Source organism: Neltuma alba, unplaced genomic scaffold, assembly GCF_004799145.2.
Source record: "Neltuma alba isolate B1F8T4 unplaced genomic scaffold, ASM479914v2 tig00000866_pilon, whole genome shotgun sequence".
Taxonomy (NCBI): Eukaryota; Viridiplantae; Streptophyta; class Magnoliopsida; order Fabales; family Fabaceae; genus Neltuma; species Neltuma alba.
The window spans coordinates 78013-98528 of record NW_021632228.1 but is presented as its reverse complement, the minus strand read 5'-3'; the positions used below and the strand labels follow the sequence as shown (position 1 = coordinate 98528).

The 20516-nt window shown below is 33.4% G+C and overlaps 2 protein-coding genes across 2 annotated transcripts; both read left to right on the top strand.

Annotated features, from left to right (window-relative positions):
* Nucleotides 1-134: 134 nt before the first annotated feature.
* Nucleotides 135-5026, top strand: LOC114747187 (potassium channel SKOR-like; the record flags this gene model as incomplete). The annotated part of the gene is made up of 8 exons (XM_028935479.1): nucleotides 135-215; nucleotides 1086-1184; nucleotides 1944-2165; nucleotides 2468-2656; nucleotides 3093-3168; nucleotides 3289-3583; nucleotides 3751-3872; nucleotides 4385-5026. Coding segments are annotated over 8 exons (1419 nt in total), but the record flags the coding sequence as incomplete, so codon positions are not given.
* A 3455-nt stretch (nucleotides 5027-8481) lies between these two features.
* LOC114747216 (uncharacterized) lies at nucleotides 8482-14111 on the top strand. The gene is made up of 4 exons (XM_028935512.1): nucleotides 8482-8766; nucleotides 9053-9135; nucleotides 13573-13628; nucleotides 13772-14111. The coding sequence occupies exons 1-4, from the start codon at nucleotides 8595-8597 to the stop codon at nucleotides 13848-13850; spliced, it is 390 nt and encodes a 129-aa protein (XP_028791345.1). The 5' UTR covers nucleotides 8482-8594; the 3' UTR covers nucleotides 13851-14111.
* The last annotated feature ends 6405 nt before the right edge of the window (nucleotides 14112-20516 follow it).

Here is a 20516-nt window from a genome sequence, read left to right as displayed (position 1 = left end):
GAGTTTCTCATACTATGACACTGATATATTAATGAGAAAAAAGAGAACCAAATCAACCAACGGTTTGCTTTGATAATGAGATGCTACTTGTGTTCACCATTTACTTAATACTGATTAATAATGTATTTTTGCAGATTTCGATCAATTTGTATGAGCAGTTCATTCAGAAAGTTCATCTTTTCAAGGGATGCTCTTCTGGGTTCATTAAACATGTTGTAAGATATTATTAACTTGCTAGTATGCTGGACTGGAATAATTTAGTTGAAAAGCCTAAAATGTACCATATGCACTTTGAATTCTTATGATATCCGTGAGTGCTTCAGCCTCAAATTAAGTGAGACGCTATACATTTTCAATTAAAAAATGAAACGTGTGAAATGAAATTACTTTCTTGGAAGACAATCTCCCAAGTATCTGTAATTTGATCTGATATCTGTGTCTTGATATTCTTAAATAGTGGCTTACTTGTTAGGTACAAGTTGCTGCAAGCTATTAGCACAGTTAAGAAACTTGTACACATACAGTTCCATTTTTTTTCTTCAAAATTTCTAATGTACACCTCATGTTTAACTGGTTTTGAAAGAGTCCTAGCAACCAAAGCCAACAGTAAGCAACATGAGCTAATAAAGTTTTATCGTCAAAAAAGCAAAGAAACTATATAATGGACACATAAAGAATATGTTTCACCACGAAGAACACTAATATTAAGATTCTTTCTTGACATGTTATATGTATAGGTAATGTTTGAGATTACAAAGGGAATGTTAATTAAGAAGTAATTCTAATTTGGAGCTGTAGCTGTCAGATGAGATGAACATACTGATGACTACTATTTAAGAGAAGTTAAAAGCATGTTTAAATTGTTTACTGAACAGTTATTTAAATTTTTTATATGCAAGTTTTGAATTTCCATCGTACTTAGTTCATGTGCTCTTTAAGAATTTACTAGTTTATATGTTACATTCGGTCATACAAGAGGGGGCAGGGTTGGCAAAAAAAAGGTTTTTTTTTTTTTGGGGGGGGGGGGAAGGATAGAAGTTAAGCCTTCTTTGAGGAAATGGTTTGCTCAATGTCTCGTTTTACAGGCAATCAATGTCCATGAGGAGTTTTTTCTCCCAGGAGAAGTTATTATGGAGCAAGGAGATGTAGCAGATCAGCTTTACCTTGTATGCCATGGTGAGCTGGTATGAATTCTAATTGCTCAACTCATTTGGTGCATTTATGTATATTTTTTATGTTTATTTGTAGAGTGGTAAAACATCTCCCCTGTTCCACTAGTTCCTAAATATTGAATAAGAAAGATATTTGGCATGAATTTACAGAAGCCTCTAAATGTAATTTGTCTTGTTTGTCACTTGTTATGTTGATAATGGAAAGAACTGCCTTCGCTAACTTTTATTATTTGGACATGGTATTGACAATATCTAGCTAGTTAGAAACACAAGCCCCTATATGTGCAGCCCCATTTGTGCCCGCTCAGCATAGAATGCCATATAAGATGAAAAGCAGATCAGAATATTTTGTATTCAAAAGGAACTAGGAGAAAGAGTCCAGAAACATTAGCAAGCTGATCCCCATTCTTTATTCTCACTAGGTGGATATTTTAGCAAGTCACTTGTAAATAATCTACTAACTGTCATCAATATAAAATAACAAATTTTAACAAGATCTACTATTTATAAGGTGTGAGCAGGATCACCTATTTCTCGGATTTCATGCAATGCATAAGATCCACATCTAATTTCAGGATGGGGTGTGCTAGTTCAATTTTACTTCACAGATATGTATATATGGTTGAGCTTTTTGAATGTTGAATTATTTGTCTTGTAAGTTCCATGCTTTTATATTTGAAAAATATGCGTACAAAGGCACCTCCTGGTGTCAGATGAAGTTTTTGTATCTCATTTTCAAATTTGGCGTGATGGCTTTCATCTTGTCCACAGGATGAGCTCAGGAAGGAAGATGATGAAAGGGAAGAACTAGTTAAGCAATATCAAGCCTATAGTTCCTTTGGCGAGGTTTCCTTTCTTTGCAATTTGCCTCAACCTTGTATGGTTCGCGCTCGTGAATTTTGCAAAGTTCTGCGTCTAGATAAGATATCCTTTACAGAAACACTCAGGACATACTTCTTAGATCGTCGGGTTATCTTGCAAAATCTTCTTGAGGTATCCTTTTGACAAATGTCTGAACCTTCCCTGTAAAACCATGATAGTTTGTGGAAAAGGCTAAGTTACATTTTGTTTTAGATGCCACTGATAGACATAATTTAAAAAGGCTAAAACTGAATGATAGCTTGTGTTTAGCACTTAGGAGTTGAGCAAGTCAGTCTGCTTTGTGATACACACTGATGTTTATGTTTGGTTCTATTGGGCTTTAACTTTGACGCATGATATGTTTGGGAAGAAAAATAAATCTAGTCTGTTTTCTTAGAGATAATCGATTCTCTGTATTTGTACTTGGCTGACAGGGAAAAGACTCTGGTCTTCAGCATAAGCTTTTGGAATCAGACTTCACCCTGACAATTGGAAATTGCGAAACAGAGCTGGCTATGAGGATTAATTGTGCTGCCTACGAGGGGGATCTCTATCTTTTGAAACATTGGGTTGAGTCAGGACTAGATCCCAACAGAACTGATTATGATGGAAGATCACCTTTGGTACGAACTTCATGCACCCAGCTTATTCGTCCATGAATCACTCAGCATTGAAACTTACTGCGCTGGCTCTTTTCTTCATTAGGCATAAAGAAAAAGAGCATATAAAATGTCTCGGTCTTTCTACAAAATTTTTATCAATGGTAGGTTGGGTGAAGCTTATTCTTAAAAGAAGGGGGGGGGGGGAGCTTAAGGAATTCACTGATGAAATGAATCGGATCAGAAGGGTGATGCCAAACAATTAGTAGTCTAAGCTTTATAGGTCAATTTCAAGCCTACGGTGCTGGCTTCAACCTTTTTTTATTGCTACCCTCTTAAAATGAAAGAAGGTGAACAACAAGAGATAGTACTCGGTTATCGGATCTTTGTAAAATCCTGATGGAAAATGCCAGTGAGAAGCAGTAATAGTGCTAATTCATTTTTATCTTTGTTACCACAGCATATTTCTGCATCCAAAGGATATGTAGATATTGCTCGCTTTCTTATTGACAAAGGAGTGAATATTGATTTATCAGGTTAGCTGTTGAAATTCTAAACCATTTTTGTGAATTTTAGTAATCACAATTATTTTTTATTTGAAGACGTTATTATTTAGCAAAACACTGTTTTACATTTTAATGAACCGTTTGTACTAGACAAGTTTGGGAATACTCCCTTGTTTGAAGCCATAAAGAATGGGCATGAAGAAGTAGCCTCTTTACTTGTAAATAATGGGGCTACTCTTGCCATTGAAGACGCTGGAAGTCTCCTATGCATGACTATTGCAACGAAGGAACTGGACCTTCTAAGAAAGCTTTTAGCCTATGGTATAAATCCAAATTCTAGAAATTACGATCAACGAACAGCTCTTCACATAGCTGCCTCGGAGGGTTTGTTCACAGTTGCTGAAATGCTCATAGAAGCAGGAGCAAGTGTTTTATCAACGGACAGGTATGATCTGAATTTTGATTTATTTTTGTTAGCCGAGAGTTCAATGTGTCACTACCACCTCCTAGTGTTCAGCTGTACGTCTAGGTCATTCTTAACTTGGAAAACTCCTGGAATAGCATTTTGTAATGAATTGTAATGTAAAATCATTGACCATTTTTTGCTTGCAGGTGGGGATATACACCACTTGATGAAGCTCGCATAGGTGGAAACAGGAACATGATCAGATTGCTTGAAGTGGCAAAAATTTCTCAGCTGACTGAGATATCAGATGATATTCAGGAAACACAAGGTATGATGGATGTTATGTTTCTCTAGTACATAATACCATCACAAACACACACACACACACACATGTATATATATTTCACACAGTCCTTCTGGTCGCGACATATGTTAAATTCTCAAGCAGCGTATGGTAATATTCTTATGTAAATTTAAGATGTTAAACTGCCACAAACACAAACATTTAGAATATTGGAGTATCCTATAATAGGTAGTTGAACACTGAGCTTTGTCTGGAAAGACAAATGTATTCAAAATATGCACGCAATGCTTTAGGATGTGAAATCTTGAATTGCCATTATCATGCATTCTTGCGTAAATATGATATTATGATTCTAAACACAAACATCTATGATATTGGAGTATCTCATAAGTTATCAAACTTGTTATCATGAAAATTAAGTCACACTACACCTATACATTTGGAGAGAAAATATACATGACATATACATTTCATTTTTATATCTGTATTATTATTATTTTATTCGGGCAAGCAGCCTGACATATATACATGCACAGAGATAGCAGAAACACTTGTCTCGACATCTAGAGATGTAAATCCGAAAAAGAAATGCACGGTATTTCCTTTCCACCCATGGGATCACAAAAAGGATGGAAGGGTAGGAGCTGTCCTGTGGGTTCCTGGAAGCATTGAAGAGCTAATAGAGATGGCAAGAGAACAATTCAAGTCTCCAAATGGTTCCTGCATTTTATCTCAGCATGGGGGTAGAATTCTTGATGTAGACATGATCAGCAATGATGAGCCGCTATTTCTAATAATTGAACCACACATTGAGGGCCAAAGAAAAGAAGAAGAATGTTCTGCCCATCCTAATGAGCAGGAGCAACACTAAAGACAAGCGACATCTCTTTTCTGCTAAGAAGAGTAGATAAGACAAAAAATCTGAGATACAGAGTCGAATATTCTCAAATATCAAGGACATGTGGGAGATTTATTTACATAATAGATAGATTCTGAAGTATCGAAATGTAGGGTTTATTTATTGGGTTTACCTAGCAACTTGACTTTTGATCTTTTGTAACCTTGTCCTTTATACTGGCTGTTGAATAGGGTGAGAAATAAAAGTATGGAGACATAAAAGGGCTCGTTCTGCCCATGCATTGACGAAGTATCTCTTAAATCATGATTTGATTCACCGATGAACACATCGCAGGATTGTTCTATTTAAATTAAATTAAATTCTGCACGTGTTCTCTGTTCCTACCAACCTGAATTAGGAACCCTGGAAAGTATTTCTAGTTCTAGAAGAGCTGGAACATCAAAATCATTGGCTTTGTAAAGGTACGTAATTAAATAATATTTTAACAGGTGCGTTAGAAGTTTGACAAATTGTAAAAAGGAGAAAATGGAGATATATAATTGGATTATTTACTACAAACACAGATCAAAAGTCAAATAACTTTTGAAAAAAGTGATGAATTCGCCGAAAAGAAAAGTGGGATTGAGATGGGCAATGAGATTTAAAAATAATACTAAATTGAAACGAGATAATGAACATGGTTAATTATTATACATAATTATATATTATGACTGTTATGAAGAATATGGAGTGTAATTAATAACCTTGTCCGCAAGCAACATAGAACTCAATGGTTGGAAAGTCTTAACGACAAAGAGATCTTCTATCACTTGCACAAGTTGAGTTCTAAAGTCAAAGATAGCCTCCCTCAGTCTCTCTGTTTTAACACCAAGGGGTATTTATATATTTTGGGAGTCCCTGTTTGGAAGATGAATGCGCAACAAAATGCATGAAGGCAAAACTGATTGATGAAGAAGGAAAGATGAACAGGTGGGAGAATGCGAGCGCGGGGAATGTCGTCTGGCCCGAGATTGCTTATAAAAGGTACGAGTTTCTCGGACCAGGCTTCATTCCCCTCACTCCCTCTTCTCTTTCTGAGATTTTCTGAAACTTTTTATATCTGTCGAATGAATGAGCTCACAAGTTTAAACCCTGATGACACTTGTGAATGTGTGGTAAGTTTTAAATTTCCATGTCTTTACTGCAATGCAAGCCAACCAGCTCAAATAGCAGCATGCTTATTTGCAGACGTGCAAAAATAGGAAGGCTCAACTGTGAACATGATATGATGTTGCAGAGATCAGGACATGGTGCAGTTATTTCACACTTAAACAAGTAAATCAATCCCCACGCACTTAACATATTTGTCCATCTTTTGATGCGATGAATCAACTCAACCCCAATTATTTTAACTATCAGGATACACTCATACGTGCATGCATCTAGCTAACTGTATTATTCATGGCTTGTATTGCTCCTACAGCTTCACACAATTGTTTTTTGAAAACTTAGGACCCGTTTCGTTGTTGAAGTACAAGGGATGAGAACAAAATGTCTCCATTTTAGCATGATGTGCCGATTATACATTTATCTTAGCATTATCGTTGCCATAACACAAATGTGGAAATCAGCACATTCTTCGTAAGCTTCATGTATCATAACTCCCAACTCCAAGAATTCTCATTTGAACTGAATCGCTCATGGATGCTGTTCACCTATCTACATTCCACATTTTAGTTATTTTATTTTTATTTCTTTTTCATTCTATCACTCCTCCGATCCTAAATATAAGACCCTTATACAATGTGTATAAGGGTCTTATATTTAGGATCGGAGGAGTATTATTCTTCCCAACAACCAAACAAGCTTTTTAAGTTTATATGTGTATAAGGGTCTTATATTTAGGATCGGAAGAGAATTACTCTTCCCAACAACCAAACAAGCTTTTTAAGTTTATATACATTGGTCATAAACAATCTGTCACTACACCCAAAAAATCATTATTTTACCCTGATAATTTCATGTCATCAATGTTGTAATAATCCTCATTCCTTTATTTCATTTCCCTTAAAAAGAAATTACAAGTAGTGTTTAATAAAATTTGTTTTAAAAAGCTTCAACTTGTAAATATGTAAATAACTAGTTACCTACCAAAACTAGCTGTATAGTTGTGTTTAAAATATCAAACCAGCACATGTTGGTCATTTGAATACCATCTTCAATCCTTAATCTAAAACCTAATTGACTAATTTGAGTAAATTACGGAAATTCATTAAGTTAGTTATTTATAATAAATAAATATTATCTTTTCTAAAATAACCTTTCTAATTATGTGTATTACTAGAACTACTATTTGATAAAACTTTTAGCATGTGCAACTATTACAAAGATTACTTTAAAAAAAATAAATAAATATGAAAGATAAAATAAATTTGGATATTATATTTAGGATCAAATTAAATATCAAATTAACTATTATATTAAAAATCAAAGGTAGTAACATGTTTTGTTACATTTTCTTCCTAGACAAGGGACTATTGGGTATTAGTGGGAGGTACTTCTTCTTCTTCTTTTTTTATACGAGGTACTTCTTCTTCTAATGGTAGGTATTTCTTCTTCTAATAAGAATTTAAACTTTAATTTGTGTCATTCTGAATACCTAAGGTCGTGGTTGCCATCATGTTAGAAATTATTTATAAACATATTTTACGTAAATCGAGATAAAATTCTTTTCACATATTAAAAAACTACTTATAAACTAACTTCTTTTTTTTTGCGAGATTCAACCCATTAGTTGTCTTGTTACAAAATTGATTTAAGGCTAAAGTATATACATTTGGTCCTTTAACCTTACGTAAGGTTTCGGTTTGATCTATTAACTTTAAAAAGTATACTTTTAGTCCTTTAACTTCAAAATTATTAGTCTTAAATGATATTTTTTGTAACAATTATGAAAGTTTTAAATATTAAACTTAGTATGTTAGTATTTAGCAATATTTTATCAGCATTCAAAAGCTCAATATCATCATTTTTTGTTAACATCTTTGGGGTTAAAGGACTAAAAGTTTGCTTTTTAAAGTTAAGAGACTAAAATAAAATCTTATGTAAAGTTAAAGGAATAAAAACCAATAAACAAAAAACTAGTTTGGATCGGCCGGTGAATGGGTCAGTAGACTGGTTTGGTTTGAATACTAAACCGGGAGGGAGTTGAACTGGTAGAGAACCGGTCAAACCGGTAGAGAATTGGTCAAACCGATTTAAACCTGTGTGAACAAGTAATTAACTGGTTTGAATGATTAGGTTGTTATTAGTCCTATTTTTTCTCATGCAGCTCCTAATATATCAGTCCCTATAGATTTAAATGAATTTTAATGATAATTTTAGTATCAATGAGTATTAATTTTAATTAATGATGAACCATAAAGATCAAAATTTTCAATATTGTTATACTTTGTTATTGTTACAATCAAATTATTGTTATATTTTCTTATATTTTGTTAGTAGTGATTGTCAACGGTGTTATATTTTTTTATTTTTAATTAAATTATATTATTTTAATATGGCCAGTTGGATCTTAAATTGACCCAATTCAACCAATTGATCTTTAAATCATTATCTCAACCGATTTAGTGTCCGGTCTGGTTTTTTGTTTCTCGACAAAAACACACTTCAGATTTAATTTAACGAAGAAAAACATGTGTCATGGATGGGATATGTCGTGTCAGCTTACTATGCAACACGCATTACAGGTCTGAGGCCCACAAATTCGAGAAGTTGCTGGAGCTTCGAAGCAAAGCATCTTGGGGCCGAAAAAGGACCCCCGATAATCGACATCAGATTACCAAAACATTGAGTCGAGCAGAACATATATTCATTCCGCTTGGCATTTCCGGGGGAAGGTTCACCGAATGGCGCTGCAGTGGATGATTCTGACGTACGTGGTGGCAGCGGAGGCCGCCATCGCCGTTCTCCTCACTCTGCCCGCACCCAGGCTCTTGAAAAACCGTTTGGTTTCCCTTGTTTCCCTAATCTTACAACCTGCTCTCTTCATCGTCCCCTTCGCCGGCTTCCAGATCCTTGGTATTCTCTTATTTCTTTTATGGAATTATTTCTTGATTTGGTTCATACATGGGGATGCCCTTGTTTTTTGTTCTTCTGGGAAGGGGAATGGATATGAACGCAATTATTTTCAGTTTACGGTTTCCGGATGAAAAGTTAGGAAACTGAATCAAGTTAGAAGATGGATAATTCCTCGCTTTCTTTCTTTTTGCTGTTGCCTGTGCTCAAGTATCTCACATTCTTGCGAGATCCGTATGGGTGATCGCGGCTTTTGGTTTTCCTGAAAATTGATTTGTGATGTTTTCAGATTTATACTGGAAGAATGAACATCGATTGATGTGTACTTCCGAGGTTTGTACTGCTGCGGAGCGAGACCGATACGAGAAATCTGTAAGTACCTTAAGTAGCATTGCTTAGGTTCTGCGCTGCTCGTATGGCACTTTGGATTGCTTAGAATTTGGATCATTGGGTGTGGAAATTTTGTTGAACTCATTGGTCCTGTTTGTTAATTAAAAATGAGGAATGAGAATTGGGATTAAAGTGAAAAATTATATTAAAGGAGTGTTTAGCATGAGTAATTGTTTGATACTTGAAATTAGACAAATTCATATACCTGGTATTGGGGAAAGCGGGAAAAACATGGGGGGAGGTGGTATTCTTCAATCGGGATTGCCTAATTCCATGTGATAAGAAATCACCCATACTAAACATCTTTTTAACACGTTTTCAATCCCAATTCTAGTCTTTACTCCTTATTTTCAATGTTCGTATCAAACGGGACCATTGTTCTTATTTCTTAGCAATGTAACTTGTGCTCGTTCGACGCACGTAATCACTGATGGCTTTAAATGTGCGATGCTGGCAGATTACATTCACCATCGTTTGTAAATTAGCTTCCCCAATTAAGATAATGTTAATTGATAATGGTGTTCTGTATGCTATGGTTTACATTATTCACATGTTACTAGTTTTTATAGGAGAGAAAAAATTTTGTTTGGCCTTGTGTCCTTTCATGATGTGTCAGTAGCGTTGTAGCAAAGGAAATTGGAATTGTGAAATACTCAAGTGAGTGATAGTGTTTGCTGTGTTCTGTGGCTTGAAAGACCTTTTAACGCATTCATGTTGCAAAATAACTACAGGAAGCCCCAAACTAGGGCTATGGAAACTTTTACTTAGGTTTCAGATATCGTTTCCAGTAGTTTTCTTAAAGACTACTTTCTATGTTTATCTTTTTACAATGATATCTATAATTATGACCTTTCAAATCTTTTTGGGTTGGAGATTTTTCCCCCCTTCTGTAGTGTACTGCCAAGAGCATACAATTTTCTCGTCTTTAATGAAAACCATGGTATTAAAAACCGGACCAGACCGGATCGGCTAGTTTAAATCGGAAACCGACGACCTGGCACTTGGTCTGGTGCGGTTGATGTGCAGACTCTGGAGAAATTGGACTCGAGGTAACCTGGTATGAACCGGTGTGACCCGGGTAAGCCATTGAGTTAGGCAAGTTACCTGGGTTATTTTTTTGAAACTTTAGGCGTCACAGATGACGGAGGCTAGAGATCTAGATTGATGAGGGAGGAAGACGAAGAAGAAAGGGAAGAATAATATAAATCACGATGCTTGAAAAAAAAAGAGAGACCTGGACCATTTTACTAACTACGAACCCAAGACAGTGGAGGTTGAAGAAGAAAAAGAAGTTGACCAAGACCCATTGCTGAAGATCTCAGTGAAACCACTAGAAGAAGGGGCCATGTTGCGAAATCTAAAGACTAAGATAAGAAGATGATTAAAATATTAGGTGAAATAAAAAAGATTGCAAAGGGAAAAAGAAGATGCAAGATCTGAAAATGAGATAAGAAGATATTCGGTAGATGGAATGGAAGAATGTAGAGAAAGAGGAAAGAAGAATGAAAACCAAAGTGTCGTCGGGAACTATGGGTAGTAGCCTAGTAGGTACTTGCTTTGGAGTCCCATTTCCCAATATATGTTAATAAAATGAAATAAAATTTGAGCATGGGTATCAAGATGAAAGAAGCATTGGTTTAACTGACAAACAAAGAGAAAGAAGCGTTGGGGTCGAAGGGTCAAAGAAAAAAAAAAGACTACACAAGTAGACGCCATTAGAAGACCTTAGTAAACTATTTTAAATATGATATTACTCTTTTGCCCTTCAAAAGTCCTTTAAGGAGGTGTTTGGATGGAAACCAAACTATAGTTTTAGAACTGATTTTACAGTATACGAAGTAACGAAATAAATATGTGAAGGAATTTATCTTGATTTGCGGAAAGGTGCGTTTAACAAACACATCTTATGACATCCAAACACGCCCTTAAATCACACTTCGACTTTAATTAAACTATATTGTTTAATTATGACCAGTCTAATTTTAATCTGATCTTAGTCTGACTCACGAACCTTTAAACTATTGCCTCAACTGGTTCGGTTTTTAGTATAGTGATGAAAATTATTATTACATATGAGTTTTTAGTACAAAAAGCTTGTCATTTCTTATCTTTGCTAGTCCATTGTTTGTAGTTTCTAACATCCTTGTTTTGCTGCTTTCGTGGTTTGGTCTGTTTCTTAAATATCCAAAAGCGTCTCGATGTGAAAGAAAAAAAATGTTTGAACCTAGGAAACTAGAGATGGTTGAGCCCTGGGAACTATGCTGTGATATCGAAAGCACTGCCGACATTTTTTTTTTTCTTGCTTTGCTTGAATAGTTTGCCGCACCATTTTCTCTAGACTAGAAACTCTCCTTATGCGCTGGATGGGGAAAGGAACAATTGATTGCAAAGATATTAAAACTAGTATGGCAAAATGAAAGATAATCATAGAAGAAAAATTGAAAAATGCAAAGTTATCTTGATTGACAAAATGAAGAGACCTCCTACATATATTTACACAACATGCTACAAGTATGAAATGATGCAAACTTTATTAAGACATGTTAGTAGGAAATATTCAACCAAAAGTAATGTCACCATTCGTCATCTTTTGGTCATGGTAGCTAGGGGTGTGTATGAGACCCGCATGCCTAATATGCCCGTCTAAGTCCGCAGAAAAAGCACCCTGCCTAGCCCAGCCTAAGAAAAAGTTGCCCAAATAAAAATAGGCATTTTCGGGCAGGATTGATTCATGGGCAGGGTAGGGCCGCGAGCAGGGCATGCTGTCTTGCCTATTTGGCCCTACCCGAAAAAATATATAATTATATATATTATAATATTATTTTTAGCCATTATTCCTTTTTATTTTGGTTAAAAAAAATAGATAATAGCAGAAAAAATGAAAGGAAGATAAGAATTATAATTATATAAAAGAACCAAATAACAAAATATAAGATTAAATATACTAAATTGTTCCTAGTCAAATTTCTTTCTTTTCCTCTTACCTCCAATTTTTTTTTTTTTTTTAAATTAAAACCACCTTCCAAATCTTGCGCTTTCAACTATATGAATGAACTAAAAAATGAATGAACTAAAAAATTGAATTACTGAATTAACTCAGTTATTAAATGTTTTAATTATTAAATATTTTTTTACCTTCCATAAGAAATTGAAGGCTGAAGAATAATGCATATAAGTGATTGAGTCATTCATGATAAATTTTTTTCCTCTCATCTTGTCTCAAAGCATGATAATTAAATTTTTCACATATGATATGGGCAAGGTGTCATTATGTTGGGCAAGAAAGCCCGCCCTTGTCTAGCCCAAAATAGTTTGGGCTTCTACTAGGCAGGGTCGGGCAGCTGGTGGCAAATGCAACCCGCTTATCTTTCAGGTTGGGCATTGGACAAAGGGTTTGTCCTGTTCAGCCCTGCCTATGTGCAGCCCTAATGGTGGCAACAAGTTTGTTGAGTTTGAAAGATTTGTTAGGACATTACAACTTATGAAAAGTAAATATTTGTTAGCAAGATTGTAAAGTAATCAATAAGCAATACAATAACATAATAGTAGTAAAAAATACACCTTCTATATGTTTGATTTTAGTGTGTTGAAGAACAACAGGAGGACGGCTGATTCTGTATATTCTTTGGAATTCTCTATATGCAATCGCCGCGGTTTTATCATGAAAAATAAGGGCCATGGTATTATTGCTAAAATGGAAACAAAATTGTAGCAAGTAAATCGGAGCTAAACTTTGTAATATTAGTAGCGATATTGTAATTAAAAAGATGCAATTAATAATAATCTTACTCTGAATTAGTTAACTTGAATTCAAGACATATTGTTGTTGTGACATACTCCTTTGGTTCTATTTATAGGGCAAAGAGAGAGAAGATATTTTTTTGTTGTATTTATTGGGCACTAAAATTTTTTTTTGTATGAATGTATAATTTTATTTTTTATTTATTATTATGTTGACTTTATTTATATGAGATATAGGGTATATTGAGTAAGGATAAAACTGAAAGTTGTTAAATTTTAAATGAAAGTTAATAAAATTTAAGGTTTATTTTGGTCTGTGTAAAACATATTAGAAGTGACTTATGAATAGAACCAGAAAAGTAACATTCTTGTAATGGTTCAAATGATGACATGAAACTTGATTACTAATATTCAAATCCTTTTTATAAGATTTTTGTATGTTTAGTCTTAACTTGCTCTCCCTTGGTTTAAAATGTGTCTAGTGTATTTTAGGTTTAGATTTATTTAAGTTTGAAATCATCTGAATTTTGCATTGGACTTTTAATTTGCTCAATTTAGCCCCATGATCTAGTGGCATGTCTATTTTCTCTCTCTCTCTCTCTGTTTTTTTTTTTTTTTGCCCCTACAGCAATGTACATGTACAGTGTTGACTTCTCTTGTTTTGGTGTATTAACGTAGCTCTATAAAGCTCAAAGAAACGTGATTCTATGTGCTTCAGCATGTCTTCTATACTGGTAAGTAGTAATTTAACAATGGGCTTAGGCCCCATTTTCACCCAAAAAAGAAAAACAATTTTACAGTCCTTGTGGGATGGACGGGTCTTAGTTATCTTTTGGGTTTCCGACTCCGAGCTGAATGTATATGAATGTGGTGGCAGGTCTATCTACCGGATATGCAAGTATCAGAAGGATATCCAAAGTCTGGAGGAAGTGGAGAAGAGAAGCAAGGAGCAGTAGGATTCTCGTCAATCCGTTGTGTTAATTGAGGATTCAGTCTCTTGTTATAGTCTGGCCTAGACGCTATGGACATGAAAACGTAATTCACTAAATCATCCGTAGCTCTAAATCTCCAATCATTTTGTGCTGGTTGAAATCATAACATTCTGCAGATTGTGTAGTTCAATCTTCTCCTCTCTTCTATCGAATCCTTTACCCTTGTCCGTATTTTTTTCAATTGAAGAAATGAACCCCAGTACAACATTTTTAAGGTGCCAAAAATAAACTTGTGTGGTGAAAATGATACATTTTTCATTGAACTGCTCTTTTGATGTTTAATTAAATTAAATTTAGCTAGTATGTTTAATTTAAACTATGAAGGGTGGTTACATAACTTTTTCTTCTCAAAAGCTCTAAAAATCAATGTTTGAGGGTGAAGAAGTCAAGTATTCTCTTGACCTTTGTAAAATGAACAAAGAATGAAGGTGAATGGCGGCACATCCTTATTCATTTATAATTTTAGAAATATATGCACACAATTACGTTAATTGAACAGAGTATGGTTGTTACATAACCTTTTCTTCTCAAAAGCTCTAAAAATAACGTTTAAAGCTGATAAATTCAAATATTATCTTGACGTTTATAAAGTGGTCAAAGAAATTTTTGTTTGAATTTATTTATTTATGATGCCCGTTATACTTTTATTTTCTTGAATTCAACTTTTTATGGCCCCTCTACTCAGCAGGAACTAGATCCTTTCCACACTTTCTTCCAATTATCTTCTGAATACACAAACTAGAAGGCTAGTTTTATTTCATAATTGAGGAAATAAGATGATAGCTCATTCAAAGGATTTTTTGAACCTTTTTTTAGCATGAATTTCATATTTGATATACTTTAATCCAAGTTTCCTTATTGGTTCATCATGACAAGTTTCTATGGCCTATGAAAAAGAGTCACTCGAATGACTATGGAACTAACTCTCAAATTTCATCTTGACTTAATTGCATATTGAAAATGGATGGGATCCATTTCATACCTGATATCAGATTTTCAACAAGTGGTCATAGCATGAGTTTATTCATTAGAGATGAAAGCCAATATTTGCAGCAAATAAGTGATGAGATGAACTTTGACAAAGCCCAACCGATAGGTTTTGGCAAAACTTGAAAATGAAGTCATTCAGGATATTGAATGTGGAAGATGTGAGTGAATGGTGATGCGATTGCAAAGGCTAAAAGGGTGAAGTTAGAATGTTAGAGAATCAATCACAATATTAATTAAGTCAGAAATGAATAAAAATAAATAAGCGAGAACGGAAAAAATTAGTCACTCAAAACGTGATGAATCATTATTCAAATTCTTATTAAAAAAATTACATTTAATGTCTGAAAGTGTCTCAAATGAGATTATTTTTATTAAGAGAATACCTGTGCTTAGTTAAAAAAAATGAAAATGAAATTCCAGAATTAGAGATGAGGCTCGAGATAGAATAAGAAAATGGAGGGAACGGGTGTGTAATTGACAAAGGGGTTGGTCGGTGGGAGCATGATGAGGCGTGTCCTTTCAGTTGATGAGAGCCGTACAATTGGATGATATATCTGCCCCTCTGTCTTTGGTTGCTCTTTTCCGTAAAGTCAAACACGTTTATGCTGACTACATTATTTAGTAAATATATTAATTCTAACATTTTCTCATGCCCCTGCGCGTTTCCCACTTATGTGCATGTACGGCGCTTCTCACCTCTGTCTTCTACGCCCATGTATCATTAATCTAATTACTCAGAATAATCTTGTATTCAAACAAGAGAGCGTGGATAAATAATGAAGGGAAAATCCTACAAGTGGGTAGCATGTTCCTACTATTGATATATACTGTGTGCTTATTAGGCATGTGATAAATATGCTTAGTTTAAGTTTAGTTAATCAGTTGAAAAAGATTGGACACATGTTAGAGCAAGTTGTGTACTCAAAGTTGCAAATCTCGTCATTTTGGATAATCAGATTTATGGAGTTTAAGCATTTTTCCTTCCTAAATCTTAGTTTCTAGCATGGTATCAGAGCCAGACATTATTGTCTAACTCAAATCATCGCCGAAACATCAAATACTGCTAGGAATTAGGATTCAGAGAAAAAAATGCTTAAGCTCCACAAATCTAATTATTCAAAATGATGAGATTGACAATATAAAGTTGTTCAAAATATGCAACTTGTTCTGCCACATCTATATCTTCTTAACTGATTAACTAAACTTAACCTAGACATATTTATCACCTGTCTAGTATTGATTATTTGTTGTGAGACTTTTTTATGATTATATTGAGATTTGATGATTATTTTCCAAAAAAAAACACAGAAAAGGTGAGCAAAATGAAATGAAGAGGGATTTGATGTTGATGTGAGTGAGGAGTGAGTGTGAATATGAAGGAGGTTTTCCCACTACGCCAGAATTGTTTTGGAGCAAAACTATTGGCACTATTATTCCCTGCGGCCGTCTCTCGGCTGTTTTTGTGCGTCATGGTTCCCACGTTTCTCACATTTCTCACAATCTCATTTCTCTATTTTGTCATGTGATTATTATTGCAGTAACTCTTTCTATCTGGTCCAAAAAAAAAAACTCTTTCTAAATGTGTATGTCGTCTAGCTAACTCTATCTTTCTCATTAACCAACCAATCATCAAAGATTTGATTTCATAGTTTAGATTTACAACTAGCAACTGCTTCAAAGTTCCATTTCTATCCCCTTTTTTTTTTGTGTGGGAAACTAAAAAATAGAATTATGTCATTTTTTAAAAAATAGTTACTATGTAAATTTTGTTTTGAAAAATACTTCGCTTAAATTTCTTATATCTTTTATGTCAAATTCTTCAATTACACATTGTCACATGTTATTTTTCTTTCATGTAGGTTTAAAATTAAATGATAATATTTCAAAAACAGAACATAAGTGTCATTGAAAATTTTAACATAATAAATATAAAAAACTTGATATAATAAAAGTATTGTTCGTTTGTTTGTCGGAAAATTTTATACCACACGTATACTCTTAAAATATGGTTAGAGTAAGAGGAATAAATATCAAGTGAACATACACACACACACATATATATTCAAGATTGCAAAAGCTATGCCAACATATTTTAAAAATTCAAATAATTTATGAAGATAAAAAGTTTAAAATGTCTTCAATGAATGAAGACACTAAATGTCCCCCCCCCCCCGGTAAGTTACTGCCTAAACTTCTAAGTACCACGTGATTTTTTTTTAAAATATTACTCTCTGACCAGATTTTAAATTTCATACTATTTCGCTTTCCAACTTGATGAAAAGTTTGTACGTGCGAGCTGTACAATATAAGAAATTCATTAATCAATCTGTTTAATATTTTTACGTAAATTTTTTCAGGGTTGTAAGAAATTCCAAAATTATGAGCATAACATAATAATGTTACCACCCAGGCACACACTAGTTACGAGAGTTTTATGATTATGATCATCATCATCATGTTTATTTGTTTATCTTAAGAATATTTTCCTCGGCAACAAAATTAAAATAGACATTAAAAAAAGAAATATGAACTATGAGTCTTAAAAATGATTGTATAAGTATATCAATCTTTTTTATTTTTTTGAGAGTAGAGGGGAAAATATCGCGCTTGTTTGTTTGTTTTTTTGTTTTCTTGTTTTTAAAACAATTTTATAAAAAAAAATTTATAACAAGTTTTGAAAACAAAAAACAAAAAATTTTGTTTGGATAATTTTAAAAAGAACCCATAAAAAACCACACTTACTAGATGATCATTGTCATTAATAATAATAAGTGGTGGATAGTAGTTAAGAAAAAAAATTTCTCAAAAATTTTCAAAAAAAAAAACATGAAAACAAAAGCAGAAAAAATGCCAAAGCTGTTTTAGTTTTTTTATTTTTAAAAACATGTTACTTTTTTTTTTTAAAAAAAACAATCAACTAAAAACAATTTATCAAACAAAGTCTTTTGTTTTTCTGTTTTTAAAAATTAAAAACCAAACAAGTCCTCATTACTCAAAAGATAATCACAAAAGGATCAGTTTGTGTGAATAGTAAATACGGGTCCTAGCCACCATATGTAGATCTAATTTTTACCAAAGGACTAAAGTATAATTTTCTATTCCCTATTTTCACTCACCCTGCCGCCAGCCGCCAGCCGCCCCGCCATCAACCACCCTTTGCGGTAGCTGTCTGTACTTTTTTAATGGAGGCAGCGGTAAACTATATTAATACTATCTCTAGTTTTAATTATAAGATTTTATTTTTAATCTACAAACGAGATATTACAATTAGAATAGGAGATATTATCTGAAGAGATAATAATTTTCTTATAATATAAATATCTTGTAATCATGTAAGTAAAACCTCTAACCCGGAATGCAAATTTGTCTTCCAAAATATGAACTTCATTTTTCTTCCTATTATTCCAAAAAAATCGTAAAAATTTAAAGGACCAAAATCAGCATGATGTTCCTGGCAAAAAAAAAAAGTAGTACAGTGTTAGTTAAAATCTGTTTCAGCTCCAATACTAAAAAGAAAAATAAATACAGTTGAACACTTGCACGCGTGGGCGGAATCAATAAATAACGGGAATATTTATATAATTAAGAATTTAAGATGGGTAGTGAACAGATGGAAATTTAAAATATAAAAAGAAGGGGAAAAAAAAAGCAGCAAAGCTGGGGAAATTTAAAAGCAAGAGAGAAAGGGAAGTGGGAGGGCACTCCATTTTGAAGTTAGGACATGTGCATTGAATTAGAAACACATGCCCAGAAAAGGACTTCCCTCCCTCTCATCTCACCCACTTTTCCATTTGCCTTTGAGACGCATGTTTTGACTTCAATGCTCTCCCCAACCCAACTTCGCTCCTACCTTCATTTCATTAACTACAATTTTAATTCCAATTGATCCCACCAGCAGGTTAGGTCTAGCAGAATAGGTTAGTTTTTTATGATATGATAAACTAAAGTTTAAATTTTTACTGAGAGAAGTACTCACATTTAGTACTCGACAATATTTTAAATAAATAGAATTGTCTCAAATAGAAAGATATCTATGTTTAAAAAAAAAAATTCATGGATTCCACACATTACTTTGGTCTCTGTTATAAGACACCTCTAACCATTTCATCGATGGAACAGAAAGATTGTTGAGTTGTTAAATTTGTTTGAAAATAATTTTGTTTCTCAAATTTGTCCATGATTAAAATCATGAATTGATCTTAAGAGACCAGAAAGAAAATTTTGCATCAAATTTTAAATAGAGAAGAGACTTTTTTTAAAAAAAAAAATGTAATTAGTAGTAGTGCCTCACTTGATGGCTCATAATAAGGGCTGTTTAATCCTAGTTTACCAAAAAAAAGAAGAAGAAGAAGAAGCCTTGTAATAGGAACTGGAGAGACACCTAATGTAAAATGTTTCAGCGTTGTTTTTGTTTCATGTCAAAGTTATTCCTCAACGGAATGAAGAAACAATTTGGCTTCTTTACAAAATGAGATACATCTCTGTTTCTCTCTATTGTAATTGAGAAAGAGAGTGACAGTTCAGTTTTAAATTTAAATTTAGAATATGAAATGTTTAATTTAATTTGCATATGATTTGTAATTATCGATCTCTGGAAAAAAAAAGAAAAAGAAGAAGCCATATTGATGACACAATACGATAATTGCATGAAAGAGACCGCAATTGGACAATCTAGATCTTGAACACAAGAAGACTAAAAATCCTAATACATGTACAATTTCATGAACCTTCCTTTCCTTTTCCCCCTCTTTATTCATTAATTAACCTTAATTGTTAATACAACGTTTGCAACTGTAAACATGCGTACGTATGATCCAGATCCTCCTCCTAGTTCTTTGTACTTTGATTATTAATAGTTTAATCACAGTAGAAATTGTTCATATGAAACTACAGGATTCACACGCAAAAAGAAATTAAATATAAAAAAGAATTCTTAATCAAGACTTAAGTTCAATATTTTGCCCTGTACAATAGAGTACTTGAATACGCATCACGTGTGCTTAATGCCTATCTACATTATTAGACTTAATCATATTACTCCTCTGGTTCTTAATATAGGACCCAATTGTGAGTTGGTCTTAAATATAAGACCCATTTCTCATATTTATCAATTTTCTCTAAATACCCCTATTGATACTCCCTCAATAATCAAGTAGAAGAGGGAGATTAGAGAAAAGATGATTATGGTATTTTAGGAAAAATGTCATATCTTATAATTAACTAACTTACCTAACTTCCTTAATAATCAATTAGTTAAACTTATATTAAGGACCGGAGGAGTATAATACACGGATTAGATGAGAATGAGAAGACAAAGGAATTGTCAAACAAATGTGAATCCATTATCTTAATCTTTAATTTAAAAATCAGAAACGAAAATTATTAGAAATTAGAAAATAATAGCAAAAGCATAATAAGCATTCTCATTCTCCTAGCTACATTTGCTTTCATACCAAACCCAGTGGAGGGAAGTCCAAAACAATAGAAGGTCACACCAGTTGTTAGTTTTTCTCAAAAGTGGTTAATTGAAATGATTACTTGTGATGCAATTAATTAATTAATTAATTAATCATCCCCCAAACAATTCTTGTGATCCAATTATGTTAATACTAAACAACCAGAGGCCAATAACAAGGAACG

What these genes read in the sequence shown, in the direction of transcription:
- LOC114747216 (XM_028935512.1), top strand. Translation starts at nt 8,595, where the DNA reads ATGGCGCTGCAGTGGATGATTCTGACGTACGTGGTGGCAGCGGAGGCC. An exon ending in GAGACCGATACGAGAAATCT is followed by an intron (nt 9,136 to 13,572) that starts GTAAGTACCTTA and finishes GTATTAACGTAG; the next exon opens with CTCTATAAAGCTCAAAGAAA. An exon ending in TCAGCATGTCTTCTATACTG is followed by an intron (nt 13,629 to 13,771) that starts GTAAGTAGTAAT and finishes ATGTGGTGGCAG; the next exon opens with GTCTATCTACCGGATATGCA.